The following is a 22,008-nucleotide window of genomic DNA, read 5'->3' as shown; positions in this document are numbered from 1 at the left end:
AAACCTATTAAGATAATGATAATTATCGCCATAATAACAGTTGACAAGAATCAGTGATTGAAAAAAAAAACCCAGCTGGTTGTTCAATAAAGCTGAAGCTCACCAACTGCTCAACTTCAGCTCAAGAAATGTAATGGTGTTAAATTTGTCAGGAATCCTTATCACATACAACAGAAGAAGCTGTTAGTTTTAATTCTTTGCTTATAGATGTCCATATTTCAGGCCTCAAAAGGAGTGCAGAATTGCACTCTTACAGGGCATGGTTTCTACAGTCCTACACGTTTGATCAGCCATGGAATTTCTCTTCCAGAGAAGAGAAGCTGTTTGGCCAGTTTGGCCCCCTTTAGACTTACTCCACTTTGTGTGTTTCACAGATCTTCTGAAAGAGCAAACATAAGTGCAACCTCCTAATAAAGTAACCCATTAACCTTTGTCATATCTCTTTCACTCATCTTATTTCTGGCTTTCTGATTGTGTTGCCCGGGAGAAAAATCAGAATAGTTGTAGTCAGTGTTTAAATTGGAGAAATTTCATAACCTCACATTTTTATGGCTGGACATGTTATTAGTCTCTAGACAGAAAGTACTTTTGTCCAGGAAGCAAAATCTTGATTCTACTGAATTCTTAAGAAAATTTGCTGTTGATTCCAGTACTGGATATTAACTGGAGACTGTAACAACGTATTTCCTTCTTGAGTAAATAGCATCATTTACATACTTTCTCTAATCCTTTGTCTTAGAAATGAGTGGACATGAGAAAGTAAATGGTGATTTATATTCTGCATTAAACTCTCTTCCTCTTTCATGGAAGTTTACAAGAATATTAGCTGCTGCATAGATATTCTATTTCAGAAATTCCTCAACAATTATCTCAACTCTAACTTTTCCATGTTTTTAAAGGGCAGGAAGAGTTAATTTGTAGTTCTATTCTTCAAAATATTTCCATTTACATAAAGAAATAAAATTTGAGGATGCTTGTCTTTCTTACAGAAACTGACTTTAGTTCTGGAGTGCTCAGTTTAGTGGGTGGTCTTATGTTTAAGGACCAATACAGCACGGAAATCTCTGTCTCAGTGAGTTTCCAACTTTTCAAAACCTAGTAGCTTATATATTACTGATAAAAGCTAAAATTTTCAATGATCATCCAATGTTTAGAATCACACTACATAGCATTACATTTTTAATAATAAGTTCTGCAGAAAGAAAGAAGTTTAAAGTTCTTATATAGGAAACACAAAAGGTGCCCAGGTGATATCTGAATATAAAAACATGTAAATAAAAAAATTAAAATAATTTAAATTCAAACTCCCTGGTCTTGAGTATTAAAATGACATCTGCTATTCCAGGGCCAGGTTGAAAAAGAGTACTGTGGACCTGTACTAAAACTTTAAAGTTCGCTGTTGAAATTATTTAGAGAACAAGGGACTGTTCCCTAAGTATGTTTTGCACTGGGATCAAACCTGTTGTCTCTTCTATGGTTTCCTCAGAACTCATGTTTTTGTGGAATTAAGTTCTGGACATAGTTAAGATCATGCCTCCATTCAAATTAGCAAGGCTTTGCCACCAGAATGAAAGAAGAAATAATTAATGTATATATCATGGTGGTTTCAGGGGGAGAAAAACCAGCAAGGTGATCTATATATAGACTTCCCCTTTCCTTTTAAGTCCTCTTGTATTGGAATATACATCATATCTCTGATTGTGCTGGTTGCTAATTATAAACACTTTCCCTTGTAGGATTGGTCCTGTGATGCCTGTAGCTGTGGCCAGTAGAATAAGCCCATGTGCTCAGTGAAAGCAGTCAAAGGTTAGTAGCCCAAGGAAAATGTTTCTTTCTAGTAATTTCAAGAGGTTCTACAGCTCCGTGTTACAGAAAGAGTGAAACTTTGCACAAAACCGTGTATGGAAGAAGGGAGCAGCCAAGAAACAAGAGAGCAATTAGAAACAACTCACTGTCATTTCTGTGTACTTTTGGCAGCATTTCAATAATCCAACAAAAGCAGTAAATAACATAGCTGGGTCCTCAATTGCTATACACTTTCTAAAGAATTTTGTACCGTTATTGCTGGGGGAAAAAATGAGACAAAGCTAGAAGATATTTGAGGCACATACTTTGTAGGGAAGATTTTGATCTATAAGTGTTATCTTCAAATTGTGTGAGTTTACTCTGCTAAAAAGGAATTTTAAAAGCATTTTTTTTTCTTTTGGAAAGAAGTTGAGGGTTTTTCAATATCTGGGGGATTCCGTTCCCTTCTCCCTTTTTAATAAGCCAAATATTTGTACCCAAAGAGTTTTCGAGATCTAACTGTTCCTTATTTTGACTAGCAAACTAGGGTGACAAGGAAACATTAAGATAAATACCCAGTAGAAATTCTCTCTGATGAAACATACATACATTTAGTATATACATATGTATGCATGCACACAGACATCATTGTGTCCAGCTTTGGGTACCACGTTATATGAAGGATATAAATTAAGATGGTGAAGGGCCTTGAGGGGATGCCATATGAAGAGCAGCTGAGGTCGTTTGTCCTTTTCAGCCTGGAGAAAGAAAAACTGAGGGAAGACCTCATTGCAGTCCATAACTTTCTCATGAGGGGAAGAGGCAGGGCAGGTACCAATCTCTTCACTCTGGTGACCAGTGACAGGAATTGAGGAAACAGCCTGATACAGAGTCAGGGGACATTTGGTTTGAATATCAAGAGTAGATGTTTCACACAGATGGTGGTTCAACCCTGGAAGAGGCTCCCAAGGGAAGTGTCACAGCACCAAGCCTGACAGAGTTCAAGAAGCATTTGGACAACTCAGGTTGTCTCAGGTATATGGTGAAATGCTTGAGGGTGTCCTGTGCACGGCTGGGAGTTGGACTTTGATGATTCTTGTGGGTCCCTTGCAAATCAGGATATTCTATGATTACTTGAATCGATATTGTGTATATATATGTGCACTATTTTCAGTGCTAGTGACTGAAAGTAATATTGTGGTATAATTACGACATACTTGTCCAAGTTGTAAGCAATTATTTTATCTTTTCCCTCTATCCAATGTGGTTTTTGAGTCATAAGTTTAGATACCCTTCAATTTTTCCTTCAGTTAGTCTTCCTTCTTTGTGAGTTGTTTGATCATTTTATCAAAACTTTAGAGTTTTGTCACTGGGCCTTTAGTTTCACATTTTTATCTCAAAGGTAATTACTGAATCTACAGTATTAGAAGGAAACAGTCTGTTTGCAGAAAGTTTTTTAAGATGCCTTCTCTTGCCCATGGCTTAACTAGGTCACAGAGATGTGCTTTCGTCTATCTTTGGAAGAAGGCTTATCCAGCATGGAGATTTCTGAAATAGAAATAGGAGTGTATTTAGTGCTCCACTCACCTTCATGCTCTCCACCCAGCATTTCCAAGAATGATGCTATTAATAGAATCAACATGTCACAGACAATAGAGGGAAAATGTGTCTAGTTTTTCAACCTAAACTTTTACTGGTTGGCTAGATTCATGCACACAAACACACACATTCATATAAGTGCATCCCTCAGGAGGGCTACAGGATGTTGCGAATTTATGCAGAGAGAAAACTGGAGAGGCCAAAGCCCAACTCAAACTTAATCCAGCTATTCCCACAAAAAATAACACAAAATGTTTCCATATATACATTCACACAAAAAAGAGGGCCAAGGAGAATCTTCATTCTTTGTTGAATGTGGGGTGAAACTTAGTGTCGAATGGTGAAGAAAAGGCTGAGGTACTTTGTGCCTTCTTTACTTCAATCTTACATAGGCAGACCAGTTGCTCTCAGGGTGCTCAGGCATCTGAGCTGGAAAACAGAGACAGGGAACCAAATGAAGCCCCCACACTCCAAGGGGAAATAGTCAGCAACCTGCTACAACACTTTGACATGCTCCCCACTCTGTGGAACTGATGGGATCCACCCAAGGGTACCAGGGGAGCTGGTGAAAGTGCTCACTGAGCTACTTTCCATAATTTACCAGCACTCCTGGATGCCTGAGGAGGTCCCAGTTAACTGGAAGTTGGCAAATATGGCTCTCACCTACAAGAACAGTTGGAAGGAGGGTTATGGATCAGCTCATCCTGAATGCCATCACACAGCATGTACAGAACAGCTCAGCAGGGGATCAGGCTCAGCCGGCATGGGCTCATGAAAGGCAAGTTTTACTTCCCCAACAGGAATTCCTTTTATGATTCGCTTAGTGGAAGAGTGAAAAGCTATGTATTCTGTCTTCCTGGACTTCAGCAAAACTTCTCACACCATTTCCCACAGCATTCTCCTGGAGAAACAGACAGCTCATGGCTTCATGGCTGCACTGTTTCCTATGTAAAAAAAATGCCATGATGCCCTGGTCTAGAGAGTGGTAGTGAGTGGAGTTACATCCAGCTGGCAGATGGCCACCAGTGGTGTTGCCTAGGGGTCAGTACTGAGCCAAGCCCTGTTTAATATCTTTATTGGTGAAAGTGGGGATCAAGTGTACCCTTGCTAAGTTTGTGGATTACTCCAAGCTGGGCAGGAGTTCTGATCTCCTGGAGGGCAGGAAGGCTCTGCAGAGTGATCTGGACAGGCTGGATCATGGGCTGAGGCCAGTGGTGTGAGGTTCAACAAAGCCCAGTACCAGGTCCTGCCCTTGGGTCACAACAACCCCAGGCAGTGCCACAGGCTGGGGCAGAGTGACTGCCCACAGGAAAAGGACCTGGGGGTGCTGGTGACAGTGAATGAATGTAAGCCAGGGTGTGCCCAGGTGGCCAAGAAGGCCAATGACATCCTGGCCTGTACCAGCAATAGTGTAGCCAGCAGGAGCCGGGCAGGGATTGTCCCCCTGTATTTGGCACTGGTGAGGCCACACCTCAAATCCTGTGTTCAGTTTTGGGCCTTTCACTCCAAGAAAGACATTGAGGTGCTGGAGCATGTCCAGAGAAGGGCAATGGAGCTGTTGTAAGGTCTGGTTCACAAGTCCTGTAATGAGTATCTGAGGTTGTTTAGCCTGGAGAAAAGGAGCTTCAGGGTAACATTGTCACCCTCTACAACTGTCTGAAAGGAGGTTGTAACCAGGTGGGTATTTGCCTCTTCTCCTAGGTAACAAGTGACAAGACAAGAGGAAATGGCCTCAAGTTGTTCCAGGGAAAAAAACTCTTCACAGAAAAGGTGGTCAAGAACTAAAACAGGCTGCCCACAGGAGTGATGGAGTCACCATCCTTGGAGGTATTTAAAAGACGTGTAGATGTGGTGCTTAGGGACATGTTTTTGTGGTAGATTTGGCAATTAGTGGCTGGACTTGATGATCTTAAAGGTCTTTTCTAATGAAAGTTTTCTGATTCTATGACTCTAGAAGGATGAGGGGAAAGGTAGCAGCCTTATTTAAGATTAACCAAAATTTATAACCAATGTTTTAGGTGAACCACAAATTCAGCTGAAGTTCCCCGTACGATCAGTGGAAAATAAAATTTTGCCAGGAGAAAATTATTAATCTGCCTCATCACATTGTATCATCAGGTACACTCAGAGTATTTTTAGGTGTCAGTTACTCTGGAGTCCCAGGGGTTTTGTTGACATCAGTTCTATATTTAGTTTTATAGTGGTCATTTTGCCCACCTGTTTAGAAGCAAACAAACAAAAAAAATCTTAGATAAAACCTATTAAACTGAGTGTAATTTGGAGAGTTGTCAAATATCTTTCCTCCCCCAGATCTGCCAGGCAAATATCTCTGTGATTAAAACAAAGAAAATAAATTAATGTCCGCCTTCTTATTACAATACAAAGTGCGAGCAGCCAGGAAACATGGCGCAAAACCTGATGGTACACAGTGTCCTTAGATCACTTGGCCATTGTTTTCTCTCACAGCAGCACATGTTAATGATACAAAAAAGTTTAACATTTTTTGGCTTTGGCTTTTCATGTCACAACCATAATAAATGTGCATATTATTGTTTGTATTACCATATCCTTTAGATGCACCGCCAATTTCTAAAGCCTGTTCATGCGCAACCAAGAACAGAATTTTACCCACAAACAGATTGACTGAATAAAATTAGGCAGAAACATTGCCATACCGATTCATCTGTGAAGTAGTGTGTCACAGTACAGAATGTTTATGTTGTAAAAATGTTTTGTGGGTCAAATCTGCTGCAGGAAGACCAAAGCTTTTTTGCTTTTCACTTACCAATTTAATTCTGCTTTAAAAGGCCTTTATCCTATATGGACCTAATGAATGCTTAGTTGTATTTATTTAAAAAACCCAACAACCTTCAAAACAATAAAATGGTCAATAGAATGTTAAATCCAGAAGAACATGAAGAAATAAACAGATTTGGGGTTTCTTTTGCTTATTTTAAGGAATTTGGGCCACAGAGAAGAAAATTGAATATGATGAAGAACGAAGAAACAAATTTTAATGTGGACAATACCCGAGCCTCTCCCTTCTCCCTCTGCCTGCAGCCTCTCAGCCCCATTACAAAGCCACACAGAACAACTCAATTTGATGAAGAATTCAGAACACACCTCTCACATTTCCACTATGGTCCTCCTCCTCTTGAAAACATGGAAACATTCCAGGGGTCCTTGGAAGGAGGGTCTCGTAAACGCAAGAGCATGCCAACAAAAATGCCTCCTCCCATCACCCTTGAGGATTCCTCATCATCACCAGATCGACCTGAGGATCACAACGACATAGGCTCTTCCAGTCTCCCCTTGGTATTCCAACAGCCAGCTCAGCCCAAGTACAGTTCCCAGATGATTGACCTCTGCAACTTTGGTTTTCAATTCTACAGAACTCTGGAGCATTTTGGATCCAAACCCATTAAGCAAGAACCAGTGAAGCCGAACATGGCATGGCCCAGTAGCCCAGCATTCATGCAGGCTCCTTACCCTTATTATCCTAAAGTCCACCCTGGCTTAATGTTTCCTTTCATTGTACCACCAAACTTTCATTTCAGGAACCCTTTTCAAATGAAAAGACCTCCAGAACCACCCTTCAGAAGGACTGAAGTAAGAGAAAGTGGTGAAAACAAACAGAAAGTGGAAAGAGTAGATGTAAACCTTCAGATAGATGACAGCTACTATGTTGATGTGGGGGGTGAGCAGAAACGCTGGCAATGTCCCATGTGTGAGAAGTCCTATACATCCAAGTACAATTTGGTCACCCATATCTTGGGTCACAGTGGCATTAAGCCACATGCTTGCACCCGGTGTGGCAAGCTTTTCAAGCAGCTGAGTCACTTGCACACGCATATGTTGACACACCAGGGCACTCGGCCACATAAGTGCCAGGTATGCCACAAGGCTTTCACTCAAACCAGTCACCTTAAGAGACACATGATGCAACACAGTGACATCAAACCTTACAACTGCAGGATCTGTGGCAGGGGTTTTGCCTACCCCAGTGAGCTGAAAGCACATGAGTCTAAACATGAGAGTGGACGAGAGAACATTTGTGTGGAGTGTGGTCTGGACTTTCCAACTCTGGCCCAGCTGAAGAGACACCTAACCACTCACCGTGGCCCTATACAGTACAATTGCACCGAGTGTGATAAGACCTTCCAGTACCCAAGTCAGCTGCAAAACCACATGATGAAACATAAAGACATCCGCCCATACATCTGCACTGAATGTGGCATGGAGTTTGTGCAGCCCCACCACCTGAAGCAACACTCCCTGACTCACAAGGTAAGCCAGCTCTCACCTTGTGTCTGAAGGTAGTACGAGGATTACAGGCCAGAAAGATACATATAGGTAGGTACCTCCTCAGAAACATGGTCTCTGGCCAGCTGCAAAGGCTTATGCAGAAACTCCAGCATTGCTGGCAGTCGTATCAGCCAGATGTCTTTGTCAGCCTTAAGAAAGTACACACAAACCCACCTTTGTTATAAGCAGGAATTCAATTAAATCCCCGTATCACTTCCCCAAACTGGATTCATATCTCTCTGTTTCTTGGGTTTTTTTTCAGAATGACCTTCTGCAAAATTTTGCAGAGCTGTATAACCACTCCCCACTCCCTTAATTTTAAAAGTTTTTTTTACTAAAAGCCAGTTCTAATACTTTGTTCCCTTAATTAGGAAGTAAGTGGGTTTTTAGTGGACTGTAGCAAAAAAAAAAAAAAAAAAGTATGTTATTACTCATCAGATTTTGAAGAATCATTATAATGCGACATTTAAAAAACAAAATAACCCTCAGAAAAATTCCCCTTTGTGCATATGTTATCCAGAATGCCAGTTAATAGAAATGGACAAGCGGGATCATAATAACAGCCAATTTTTATTAAGGGGCAGTCTTGCCTCTGCTGACCATGGTGACAGCAGGGTTAGCTTAGGGTATGAGAAAGTTTTGGAACTTTTCTGAAAACTTGCTTTCAAAAATAGGAAAAATGCAATTGTTCCATTTAAGAAGCTCTGAAATTGACTATCCACTTTTACAAAAATAATAAGACAAGTCAAAATCTTTCACTTTAAAAAAAAAGTTTGCTTCCAGATTTACGTATTTTTCCTTAACATTTGAATTTTGGCTTTTACATGAAAAATATTAGAAATACAGAAAGCTACAGCACTTGAGTCTTGTAGTCACATATTCTTTGAAAACTGGACAACCTCTACTTTCACATTTGCTTTTTTTTCTGCTTCATGCTTATAATTTCTATTCTTTCCGGAGATTCCCTGGTCTTTGGATTTACTATGCAAGATTCCACTAATTGAAGACTTGGTAGGTTTTTTTGTCACAGGAAATGAAATGTCCCTGAGCCCTTAGAGAGCTTCTGCTTGTTTGTCCCCAGCCACAGGTGGATTCACCATGAATATAATTTATAGTACTTAGCTGACTAAATGCAGCCTCATATGAGATGAGCAGACACTTGCAACTGCTGGTGATGTTCAGTTTTAGCTTTGTAATTAACTGTGAAATTAATCAACAGTCATTTCACATTTTTTTAAAGAAGGCCTGTGGAAGGAGTAATTGCTCTCAGCACCTTACTAGTAAATTCTTATTACCTTCAGCAAATTAAACTCTTAAGTCTTTTAGTAGCAAATTCTTTGATTTTCATAGTGTCTAAATCACTCTTTGAGAAGCTGACAGACCATGTGGATGTGAGTAAGAATATTGAATTATGCAGTTGTAAATTGAGTGGATAGCATAAAAAGTGATAGAAATGTTCCATAAACCTCATATAAAATGAAATCATTCCATAATGGTTACTGAAAATCCCACCAAGAATAAGCAGGTTTTTCTCTCTGCAAAAAATGTAAGATGCATAATCAATATTTTACTTAAGCAGCAGAACAGGAGAGGGAAGCTCTGACACTGACAGTCTGATTTATTTGAAAACAGACTTCATTATTTCATTAAGCTTACATTTTGTTTTATTTCTCTGCTTGTCAGAAGCTTGTAAGAATTTGTCAGGAGAAAATACCTTGAAAAATGTTAAAAGTGAAATAATTTATTATCAACTTTGCTAATGCAGAATGAATAATTCATAAGTTGCTGTACTGACGATTAAATTGCCTAGAAAATTTTCCACCTACAGAATTTTTCTTTTCTTTCAGGGTGTGAAAGAGCACAAATGTGGAATTTGTGGCCGGGAATTTACTCTTCTGGCCAATATGAAGCGACATGTCCTGATCCACACCAATATCAGAGCCTATCAATGCCATTTGTGCTTCAAGAGCTTTGTGCAAAAGCAGACTCTCAAGGCTCACATGATTGTTCACTCTGATGTCAAACCCTTTAAATGCAAGGTAAGTGCATTTGGTGGTAGAGGTATTAACCTAAAGTATTAAACCTAATAATAAACCTAACCTCTGATATCATCTTATCATACGGTAGAATTAGAGAAACAAAACTTGCTAACTCATACTGCACTTACATTCAAAAATTAACATAAACCAGTCTGATTTTCTTTCTTTATCCAGGTTCTGCTTATGTAGCACAAAATATTGGAGATAAATACCTGTGGTTTACTCCATTTCCCTTCAGGATCATTCATCCTCACATAGTTTTGGGGTTTTTTTGCCCTGTGATTGTTTAAGTGCCACAGACATTTGAGGACAATAAACATACCTGACATTTGCTTAGTACAACGATTCAAACAGAAGTTTAAGCGCTTAATAGCTTGAAACACTGACAAAAAGCAGAAATCAAATCATGCACGTTGCAGAGGATCATGAAAAAGCAGCAGCTGTGACTTCACAGTGATGCTATGCAACAGTTCAAGAAAGGAGTCAGAAAAAGCCACAGTAAAAGAAAACTACATACGGGATTTGAATGGGTTGAGTGTAATTACCAGACTGGAATTCAAGGCGGGATATCAATATGCTAACAAAACAGCTTCTGAGACCACCTGGCCTTTCTACAATCCTATGCAAATTCCAGTTTGCCACTTCCCCACAGCACTGGAGGCTGGCATTCCCTTTCCATCTTCGCTTCTCCTCCCTCCCCATAAACCTTTAAGACTTTATTGACCCTATTTACTTCTAATATATTTCTTAGGAATTATTAATCTCTGTATTCTTAATCAGTATTGCATGCTACTTAAGTTCTTTTGCTGCCTGTCTGGTTCATTACTGTAGTCATACTCTGTGAAGTCAACAGCTGTAGATTTTTTCCCACTTTAATTTGTTCTAAGATGGCTGCAAATACAGAGTGGAGCATATTACCCAACTTATGCATATATAAAGACTGATTTGGAAGCAATTTCTAGAATGCTTTCATCTTACATCTTTATGGTATTGAATATTTTCTTAAAATGAACTTCTCATGAAGAAGCAGAGATGGATGAAAAAATTTAAATGGAATTATTTTGTTCTGAAAAAATGTACAATATCAAAATGTCATAGGAATATATGATATTCAATGCTAGTTTTAGTAAGAATATGTCAAAATGGATCTTTCTGACTTCATAATTTTTCTTTTTTAACTTCAAAACACTTTACTTTGAAAAACTAGCAGCAAAGTCTTCCAACTTCAGTATTTTGTTTTATTTTAATTTATGTCTTATGAAAATAGTATGTTGTATAGTAGTGCTTACATTACTCTATTTTGATAAAAGAATTTCTTTTACTGAAATTCTTAGGATGTAACAAGTCAGGTCTGCTGGAGGTTTTCATTCTTTGAGAACATCTGCAAACCTGCCTTGTAATCCCCATTTGGTTGAAGTCCTTCTCTGACTCCTCAAACTTCAGAAAATAATCTCAAATTTTGGATCAGATTTTGTGGATGCAGTATGTGGATCCACATGACTTTTTGGGTACGTGCAGAATAGCTGGAAGGTTGTGTTCAGCTCAGTGTTTGATGATGACAGACTATTGAAACTTGGAGAGGGCAATAGTTGGAACTAGGAAATGGAGTATCACCAGTATGTTTTCCAGACAGTAACAAAAGCTCTACAGGAACACCTGTTTTTCTTATTTTTTTACTTTTCTGTCCCCACCCAGTGTTCCAATGAGGAAAGAAACAAGTAAGCATAGTGAATCTTTTTCTCATGTGTCTGAAGGGGTATGAATCAAAATCAGTGCCCTGACAGTGAAGATTGCAACAATAAGCAGAGGCAGAATCAGGAATTGCTTTTCTGTATTAGGAACATCCTAACATTACCTCTCTGACTGAGCCCCCGAAGACTCTTGAAAGCAAATGTTTCTGGCTGGTACTTGGAGGGTTAAGGCAATGACCAGATAGCAGCCTTTTGGCACCAAGCTCCTCCTCAGCAGAAGGAAGGATATAGCTGTATGAACAGCCTGCTTAACAATGGCTCACATGTCCCTAGGGAACCGCCTGCAAATAGATTTCATCTTGCTTTCTCTTGTACTTTTCAAAGCTTCCTGTTTTCTCACGGTCCTTTTGGACAGTTTACAGTCATTCTCCCTCTCCTTCTTTCTTTGAGGAAAGGAACACCCTTCTTATGAAGAAAAAAAAAAAAGAAGAAGAATGCAAGGGAAAGAGAGCACAGCAGTAGCCTTTATACTTCACCGCATGCAATGGTTTTCTTTACCTTTTTCTCACAGCAAAAGAAAACATGAGCTTTCCTATGTGTCTAATCACAGCTAAGCACATACTATCAGAAGTGAAGGAGTAGCAAATAGCTGTCCCTCCAGTTTCCTCACCCAGCTGCAGCCTGGATCTCTGAATTTCTGCTGAAGAGTGAACTTGTCTGTAGCATTTAAAGGCCTGAGCCTATGTTGCCTTGTTTATTTCTGTTCAAGAAAAAAAACCTGAAGAGTTATGAGGGTATTCTAACAACTGGTGCAACAGTACTTATTTGGAATTGTAGGGAAAGTTTCCATGAAATTTACTGTTGCTTTTAGTGCTGAAGAAATCAATGTTTCAGACCTCCAATAAAGGATGCAATGGATTTTTCTTCAGCCCAGACAAATATCTGCAACAGTTGTTTTGAACACCACTTTTTTCCCCCATCTAAAAACGTGTTTTTTAAACAGAAGTCAAAATCAAAGAAAATGTGAGAGAGAAGTACTTTGAGAAGAAACAAAACTGGTGGCAAATCTAGAAGGACAATACTTCATGTGCTGGCTTAGGAGGAAAAAATCTAGGGTTGAACTAATGTAGACTATTCTGGCAAATTATACTGAAGTCCATTTCATCAGGCAGTGCAACTAAGTCTGTTCAGCAGACTTGCAACTGAGGTGCTCTCTTCAAGACTTTAATTATATTTTTTCTAAACATTTTGTCTAACATTATTTTGTTAGACAGCATAATAGAAAGTCCACAAGTAAACCATATTGTTCCTGCTCTCCCAAGTTTTCCTGCATAAACTTCTCATCTCCCTGAGTGCTATGGTGCACTGTGTTCTGCTGGATCTCCTCCCATGCAACTGTCTCAGGGTCATCTTTCACACTCTGCTCACAAGCCTGTCATGTCAGAGAGAAAGAAAATCTTCTACAATCTTCTAGTTTGATCTGCAGACTCAAACTCTTCATTGAGCATTAGCTATGTACTCCGGCTAGATTTTAATTGCAGTCTTCCAGCATACAAGTGAGAAACCTACTTCCTTTTATATCTGAATCATAGATATTCATCTGAAAGGTGTCTTGTGCCTTTTTGAAATGTCCAGCAAAACAGAGATTATGCTACAGAGACTAATTCTGGAAAACAATTTTCCTATCTGCATTTCTTTAATTTTCCTGACACACCTCTGCACTCTAGTACCATTTCCTCATGTCCCCAGAGGAGATTTCAGGACCAAGAGCACATTACATATCTTGAAGATGTGCCTGACTCTGGGAAATGGAAAACCCATCAACTTTATCAGACACAGAACTTTTATGCTGTAAAGAACTGTCCTTTACCAAGTCCATGTCTTTTCAGTATGAGGAAAAAGAAACAAATACTCCCTTGACAGAAAGCAACTAAATGCTCCTCCTAAATAAATTTTAATACTCAAGACCTTATAAAGATAAGCATTTGCATGCAGTACTGAAGCCACTCATCTACCCAACATGATTTTCCTTGGTTACCAGTTCAGAGAAGACCTAGCTATATGAAAGCAAGTTCTGGTGATAACATATGTCAGCCACAATACAAGCAAATAATCAGAAGCCTTCAGCAAAGAGGTGTTAGAGTGAGACTATTGTTGACATTCTTGAAGCAAGAGTAATATTGACATATTACAGATTGTTCCAGCGGCTGTCAAGATACAATCATGCTGTTACTCCTTGCAAATTTTCTGTGCTCATTAGTAGTCTCAGTAGATGAGAGTCTGTTTTTTCCCAGCACTTTCTGAGGTATTTTGTGGTTCTGTCATTTCTCTGAGTGTAAATAATCCTGCATATTAACTTTCTTTGAACATGAAGAAGACCGTATTCTTTTGTCAGTGGATGGATGACCCTTGGAAACAGTTATCTTAGTTTTAAAAATTAATTATTCACTTTCAGTGGCTATTCTTTTTTTCCACTGTCTTGTCTAACCTTTGCTGCTAAATTTATTTGCTAGAGTTTTCATTTTAGTAAAATCACAGACTAGTAAAATCACAGACAGAAAAATACAAATGGTACATATGCAGCTGAAGCAAATAATTTTTTGAAAAGCAAGTAAATGTTTTCAAACTCTTTCTTTTTGCAGTACTGACTCAGCTCTAGTTTTTATTTTAAAACAAAAGACCTGCTAATTTTTGTATTAATGAACTGATTCAATTTTCCCTCAAGAGAGGGCTTAAAACACAAAGCACACAGTACTGTTTCTCCAAGGATCCTTTCTCTATCTACATTTTCATTCAGATATGCCAGGTAATGACTTTCTGAATTTACATCTACAAGTTCTGTATCAGTTCTTCTGTAATACACAAATAAGTAAAATTTGAATTCAAAGCATACAAAAAAATGTGGTGGAGTCATAGTAATTTCTATTTATTAATTCTCTGCCAGAGGGTTTCCCTGCTAGATGAAGGTTTCAGTTTCAGTAATGGTGACTCTGTTTCACATAGTAATAAGAATAATTTTAAGAAATTAAAATCCAATGATAAAACAAGTCAGGGGAAAAAAAAAGTAGAATGCAAACACAATAAGTTTGCAGAGGATGGAAATAGCCACTTGAATGTGAATAAAATTATAAATCCTCATAAGGAAAGACCAGAAGACAAGTAAGACTGGATGCCTGTAATAGTGATGTCAAACTCTCATGTTTTAAGAATACATAAGAGTCCAGACTACAAAAGGACCCATCTAAATAAACAACAATGAATAAAACCCACCCTTATTGTTCCATCAAAGGAAAAATTGCACGATCAATGGCTTCAGCTGGCAGGATCATGCTTCAGGGAAAGCTGAGTCATTCTTGCAGCCTCATGACTGCTTAAATTGCAGCTCACCAGAGACACCGAAACACAGGAGTTGATAAACAAATGATGAAAGAATCAGGGAAAAAAGGGGTGAGCAAGAAACACAGAAAAACAAGGAATTGCCTTTTCTAGCTTTAAGCAAAATTCCATTTAAAAAGAAGTAATATTCTGCTTGACTGTTTCACAGAAACCCTTAATTGGTTTTATTTTATAATTTCATTCCTGCCTGATATTGTAGTTGATTAAAGGCTAGATGTATAAACTAAAAATGGAATGGTTGAACAGGGCAGAAACTTTTATTTTGAATCTCATTCAAGTTAAGAGTCTTCCAGATCACTCCCTTAAGTCTTTCCCCTCCTTACAGCAACATTGACTGCTTTTGGGGAGTCCTGGACTATGTGTGCTGGTCACCAATATTTTAAAATGTCAGCAGTTCAGAGTGCCTTAGATACTCAACCATATGTTTTTGCCTGTAAGATTTTTGATGGAACTTTGAAAAACATAATGCAGCCAAAAACTGCCAGAGTTTAAGTTGAGAAGTGTAGGTCCTCTTTCCTTTAAAAATGTTGTCTTTGAAAATACTGCTTCAGACTAATAACTTTCATTTTTACCATTTTTACAGCTGTGTGGAAAGGAGTTTAACAGAATGCACAATTTAATGGGACACATGCACTTGCACTCAGACAGTAAGCCGTTTAAGTGCCTCTACTGTCCCAGCAAATTCACCTTGAAGGGGAACCTAACCAGGCATATGAAAGTCAAACATGGGGTCATGGAAAGAGGATTTCACTCTCAAGGTAATAATTTTCAGCAAGATTATTCTCTGTGAGATCTGAATATGCATATCAGTAAAAACAAATGGGTTTCGTACTACAGATCCACAAACTTGTGCCATAGATACAATGCTATTGCAAGAGGTAGAATCCCATAAGCCTGTGAAGTTGTTATTAGCTAGATTACTATAGCATTACAGGGCAGCTTTACATGTCCCAGATAAATAATAAATTAATCCTAAATTGACAGAAAAAGAAAATCTGGAACACTTATTGTCCTTTCTCATGGCTTATTGGATTCCATTCCGGAATGGGGATGGAATCCTCAATGGGTCTACATCCAGGAGCCTTGGTCATTCTACACTGTGTTGGCATAGCTGGTATCAGATGAAGGCCACAGGCTCAAGATCCCATTTACAAGGAAGCACATGAACAGGAGGGGATATTCCTCAAAGTATAAGTCTCACAGTATATGGTTTTCCGACTACCGGGGGCATCCTGCAAAATATTTCCTGTCTGCCACCTACCACATATACTTCCTGAAGTCATCCTCATGAGTGTAAATAGATCAATTCTATCTAAAGAAGTGGGGGAATTAGGGAGAATTTTTTGAGGGCTCGGGTATCCAAGATACATTTTTTAAGATTTTGCAGATAAATAATTCTTTACTGGGCAAGATTTCTTTGCATTCCTCATATATTCAAACTTTAGGGCAGCTTAGCACATGTGTAAAACACTTACTCTAATGACATTTGGTGTAAAATTTATGAAGATCCTAATGGCTAATGAAATAAGTATTTTTCTGTAAACCTCCTATAGCATCATGCTAGTTAGGCGATTGCTCGTAGTTGGAGATTGCCTAAGAGCTTTTCGTTGTACAGAGATTCTGTGGCCCTTGAGACTTATCAGATACGAGAAAATTTGCGAGGACTGATACCTGTTTATTAATCCTTTTAACAAATATGCCGTGCTGCAAAATAACATCTGCTAGAGAGACTGCACAGATCCTTCAGAAACTGGATTCAATTATTGAGAGGAAAATAAAAAACAAACAAAACAAAAGCAGGTAAAGTAGTGACTTTCATAGGTATTTGCTATTGGGTGAAATCCTCAGCATGTATTGTCACTAGTCTTTAATGAAGCTGGCCTCTGCCTGCAGTATCTGAATTTTTAAAATATATCTTGATGATGTTCAGAGCATATTTGAGTCCATAGATGCCTCTTGGATAATCTGTATTTCCAGCAAGAGGGAAGACACTGACAAATACTAAGACAAACCAAATCCAGGGTTAGATGCATATTCATATATACTGCTCAAAATCACCATTATTTATAATGATTTCCTCAAGCTGAAGCACTGTCTAGTGCATAGAGCTTTTCAGTTGATTGTTTCTCAGTGGATGAAAGGGGAAAAATTAAGGAGAGTCATAGACTGCTGAGACCGTTGTCTTTTCATTTTTAAAGTATTAACTTTGAACGACGGTGTCTATAGAACAAATACATTACCATGTTTTTAGTCTCTTCCACCCCTCTGAAACATAAGATACAAAACCTGGGACTTGGATTATGGACTGTGATGCTTTAGATCCAAGTTTTATTTTAGAAAAAGAATAGGAAGGAGGAAGAGAGTAAGTTGATTGGCAAAATTCAGTTTACAAAAGGCCAGACCATTTCATTTTTCTTCCCAGCTGCATCATCCAGAGTCTAGCTGTATAAAACAATGTTTTGTGTGTCTTAACCTGGCTGTGAAGTGTATACAATAGCACTCCTTTTTGCAGCATCTCGAAGGAGATGCCATGAAATGTAAACAGTGAAGTACTTGGAGATAGTTGGATGGAAGACAAAGGTAAAAATTAAATACAAAGACACCTCAGATTTTGTTTTTTAGCCATATATCAAGTAGTAAAATTTCCTATATATATTTTTTTCCTTTTCTCCTCCCCTCAAATCATTACAAGGTTTTGGAAGAGGAAGGATTGCTCTGTCCCAGACAAATGTCTTGAGAAGCTTGGAACAGGAAGAGCCATTTGATCTTTCCCAGAAAAGCCAAGGGAAGGGAATCTCATTTCATTCTGACGGTGAGAGTGCCAAGGGAAGCTCATGTCAGGAAGAAGAGGAAGACAACTGCTATGAGGCAGAGCGATACAGCCCTGCCATGTACCACCATGACGACAGCAAGCTGTACATGGCTCAAGACCTCTCTGGCAAACCTGAATGCATGATGAAGGACTTCAGAGAGTCCTACTGCAATGAGAAGGAAGAGGTGTTAAGTGAGGGAGGACTGGGGAAGAGAATAGGAAATTCAGACAAAGAGGAGAGATGTGGAGAGGGAGAGCTTGCAAACAACAAAGAACATCTCAGCTTTAGATCCTTTGAAAAGGCCAGACTTGGTCACTCTCTATCTGATTACTTGTATTTCAAGCACAGGAACAAGAGTTTGAAAGAATTGCTGGAAAGAAAAATGGAAAAACAAACAATGCTTATAGGCATTTAAAATGGACATTTTGAAATAGCTGGAAAATGGTAGCCAGATAGATTTTAACATGAATTGTAAGCTACTAAAGCCTGGAAGTCTGTAGTAATATTTAGAAATAAATAAGCCAAATTATTAAAAATAATTTAGGGTAAAACACATAATTACAAGAATAAAGCAGCTTAAGGTCACAAAGAAATGCAATAGATATTGAAAAATAACACTTATATTTATCCATTTAATGTATAACAGACAATGGGTTGGGTACAGAAGTTTACTTCCTATTACATGGGGATAGATACTTACATGCAATTTTCTTAGCAGAAAGCATCTCATTTATTATCTGACTAAATATATATGAACACTTCTAACCATATGCCTCAAAAATATCTGAAAATAAAAAGTATTTCACATTATAAGGCAGAGTACTATTAAGCATGGCATGCATGAAAATGCTGTCAACATTCAGAACTAACATAGTCCAAATAATTTGATTTACTGAAGTGACTCTTAGTGAAACTACTTAAAATGGGAAATGTGAAACAAAATAATAAGAAAAACTAATGTCTTGGGAGGCAGTAAAGGACAGTTCTTTAAGGCTTTGAAAAGACTGGAATTTATTACAAAAGCTAGTTCTCTGGCACAAAGAATGTTTGTGCTTTTCTGTGTTTCAGCCAGTATAGGAGTATTCAAAAGTTCTTGAAGTGAAATAGCATAGATTGTGTTGGCATTTTGTTCTACTGCCTGCTTAGACCAATACATATACTGGGCAGCATCAGCATGCAGCATTCATATAACACAGTATGAGTCATTTAATTGAAAAAATAATGTAGCTTTGCCATTTATCTCTTCAGTTTATCATGACTACTAAGGATAATTTTGGATAACACTGATCTGGTCAATTTTTGTTTCAGAAGATAAAAATCACCCTTATAGAACAAGCAGTACCTCACAGAGGAAAACCTTCCTCTTATTAAAGTCAGAAAACTTCTCTTATTAAAAATTTCTTGAGCAGTAAGCTGCAGGCCTTTCAGACAAATTTCACTCATGCTGTTTTTACAGAGTCAGACTCAGTTTTTCATCCTCTGATTCCCATACAGTTATAAGTTTATAACAAACATGAGAAAAGCATATTCCATTAAACTTTTCATTAATTGCATGAATACTTTGAACAGCATATTAGTTCCTGCATCTTCAAGAAAGATGAAAAGCAGCCCTGCATCATGCTATTGCTTACATGGAAATAAAAATCTAATTAATCATAAAATTTGTTCTATGACCTTTGGACATCCCAACTCTAAAGGCTAAAATCCTTATATGTGGTACATCTCTTCTAAATATTACTGCCTTCTTCACTTACCTGCCAAGTTCTTGATTTGAAATGCAATCAAATCATGTTCTCTATATAGCGAGTTATAATTAAATACAGTCATCTACTTTTACGGCTTACTGAGACAAGTCATATAGCTGCAGCTTTCTGCCCCTATAAGAAAACACACACCTCTCAAATTAATGATCCTCATGTCTACCAGTTAATGATCCTCATGTCTACCAGTTAGGCAGCATTCACAAGGCAAAGTCCTTATTCCTCACATAAAACTGGGTTTTTGTAATCCAAAGTTACAGGCAGTGTTTTCCTTTTTCAAGGCTCAAATATGGCGTAACATATGCAGAAATTCATGCAGAAAAAGCTGTTGTTAAAAGAAAGAGTAACATCCAGGTGACTCTTCTAAATTAATTCCATGTCTGATGTGCATATTTTTTAAAATAAAAATGTTATGCAAAATTGAACTGGAAGGTAGGTCACTTCAGAATTTAAAAAGTCTTTGAGGTGTATTTTAGAGGTACATGGACATGTTTCTTCAGGAATTAACTGTTCTATCATAAACATTCCTCTTCCTTGCTTTAGCTGTAAGATGATGCCTATTGAAAAAGGAGCCATCTTTCTTTCAAGGAAGGCATTGTGATCAAGCAAAAAAGTTAGGAAATTTTTAGAATAACGAGTGTAACTGTATTATTTCTTAGACTATAGGGGAAATGATCAGGTAGAAGTTCAGCATGGTCTAGTAGATGATCCCTCAGAAATGGGAGCAACTCCTTCAGTTAACTTCTTGGCACTAACATGTCTCTGCCAGACAAAAGCTCCCATTTGAGCATGTATACAGCCAAGAGCTGAGAGTTGCTAACTCTTAGAATTGTCTCCCTCTTGGTGGTATAGTTTCCAGCTGTGCATGGTTCAATATCAGTCCACTCCACCTTTCCAGATATATTAGTTGACATGGTGAGAAGAACAAGCAAGGATTCAGGAATCTTTTCGCAATTTCTAGAAAGGCAATCATGCAGGTGAGTGGAATTTAGCAAGTCCTTCACTCCTGTGATGTATAAAGCAGGAAAGTATACAGCCCTTCCATTGCAGAGTCTTGTTTATTAATTGGAGTGTGCTATGGGACAGACAATCCTTCCCAAGAAAGAAACAAAAATATTACATATCAATTGCAGTCCAGACAAAAGGAGCAAAGGAGATGTTTTCAGCAGAGTTTAGCTCCCAGCACTAATATCAAAGGTTGTATTCTATCTGGGCTTCAGCAAAGCCTTTGATACTATCTCCCATGGCATTCTCCTTGAAAAGCTGGCAGCTCAAGGCTTGGGCAGATGAACTCTTTGCTTGGGTAAAAATGTGGCTGTATGGCCATGCCCAGACAATGGTGATTAATGGAGTTAACTGCAGTCGGCAGACAGCCACCAGTGGTGTTCCCCAAGAGTCAGTACTGGGCCCAGCCCTGTTTAATATCTTTATTAGCCATCTGGATGAGGGAATGGGGAGCCCCTTCAGTCACTTTGCAGATGACACCGAGCTGCAAAGTGGGAGTGCCAATCTGCTGGAGGGCAGGAATACTCTGCAGAGGGATCTGGACAGGCTGGATCATGGGCTGAGGCCAATGGTGTGAGGTTCAACAAGGCCCAGTGCTGGGTCCTGCCCTGGGGTCACAACAACACCAGGCAGTGCCACAGGCTGGGGCAGAGTGGCTGCAGAGCTGCCCACAGGAAAAGGCCCTGGGGGTGCTGGTGACAGCAGCTGAACATGAGCCAGCAGTGCCCAGGTGGCCAAGAAGGCAAATGGCATCCTGGCCTGTACTAGCAATAGTGTGGCCAGAGGACCAGGGCAGGGATTTTCCCCCTGTACTCAGTACTGATGAGGCTGCACCTCAAATCCTGTGTCGAATTTTGGGCCTTTCACTCCAAGAAAGACATTGAGGTGCTGGAGCATGTCCAGAGAATGGCAACAAGTCAGACATCCCTGGAGGTGTTCAAGAAATAATTGGATGTAGCACTTAGTCTAGTTGACCAGGTGGTGATTGCTCAAAGGTTGGACTTCATGACATTAGAAGTCTTTTCTTACCTAAATGCTTCTCTGATTATGTGATTCTGCGACTGCAAAAACTAGGTCTACTGGAAGCATACAGTCCAGAGTTTCCATACTGACCTTGTAAGAGAATGCGCCAGATGAGTCCTTAGGAAAGGAAATCACTGCAGACGGTTCTGGGCTGTCTAAATGGTTAATCCAAACTCCTTCAACCACAGTCACTGCAGTCAATTTACCCACTTCTACAGGTGCAATTCTTACTGGAGCAGAAGTACTGGACAAGCACATACAGACAGCTGGAAAAAAGTCCCAGAATGGCAATACAATTTGCAAATAATTAATAATGTGAACTCTTTTCATTGTATTTTACTAGAAAGCAGAATATTTCTTCACAATGAGACTTTGAGATTATGCCCAGACATAAAGTCATACTAAGCTAATTCTCAAACACACAAGTCTAATTCATGTCAGAATAGTAAAGGCCTAATTTAAAACTGTAAATTATCAATAAGAGAAATTACAAACAAAATTATTACTGAGGTAAGAAGACAATGCCAAGTGACCCAAGCAAAGTTGTTAGGAGATGACAGTCCTCCCTACTGTAGAACATAATGTAGATGGG

General features: G+C 38.7%; 1 protein-coding gene across 3 annotated transcripts; it reads left to right on the top strand.

Moving 5' to 3' along the window:
• Positions 1–1,781: 1,781 nt before the first annotated feature.
• ZNF366 (zinc finger protein 366) lies at positions 1,782–20,969 on the top strand. 3 transcript variants are annotated; one of them, XM_053932751.1, is made up of 6 exons: positions 1,782–1,806; positions 4,818–4,822; positions 6,358–7,671; positions 9,537–9,728; positions 15,399–15,573; positions 17,508–20,969. In XM_053932751.1, exons 1-6 carry the CDS (start codon positions 1,782–1,784, stop codon positions 18,041–18,043), a joined length of 2,247 nt encoding a protein of 748 aa, XP_053788726.1. In that variant the 3' UTR covers positions 18,044–20,969. The 3 variants fall into 3 exon arrangements, with proteins under 3 accessions (XP_053788726.1, XP_053788725.1, XP_053788724.1); XM_053932750.1 differs by lacking the exons at positions 1,782–1,806; positions 4,818–4,822 and adding an exon at positions 5,147–5,211 and having other exon boundaries at positions 6,343–7,671; XM_053932749.1 differs by lacking the exons at positions 1,782–1,806; positions 4,818–4,822 and having other exon boundaries at positions 6,280–7,671.
• The last annotated feature ends 1,039 nt before the right edge of the window (positions 20,970–22,008 follow it).

The sequence above is a fragment of the Vidua chalybeata genome, chromosome Z (assembly GCF_026979565.1).
Source record: "Vidua chalybeata isolate OUT-0048 chromosome Z, bVidCha1 merged haplotype, whole genome shotgun sequence".
Classification (NCBI taxonomy): Eukaryota; Metazoa; Chordata; class Aves; order Passeriformes; family Viduidae; genus Vidua; species Vidua chalybeata.
This window is presented reverse-complemented; position numbering and strand designations above follow the sequence as displayed.

What these genes read in the sequence shown, in the direction of transcription:
- ZNF366 (XM_053932749.1), top strand. Translation starts at nt 6,280, where the DNA reads ATGTTAAATCCAGAAGAACATGAAGAAATAAACAGATTTGGGGTTTCT. An exon ending in AACACTCCCTGACTCACAAG is followed by an intron (nt 7,672 to 9,536) that starts GTAAGCCAGCTC and finishes CTTTTCTTTCAG; the next exon opens with GGTGTGAAAGAGCACAAATG. An exon ending in TCAAACCCTTTAAATGCAAG is followed by an intron (nt 9,729 to 15,398) that starts GTAAGTGCATTT and finishes CCATTTTTACAG; the next exon opens with CTGTGTGGAAAGGAGTTTAA.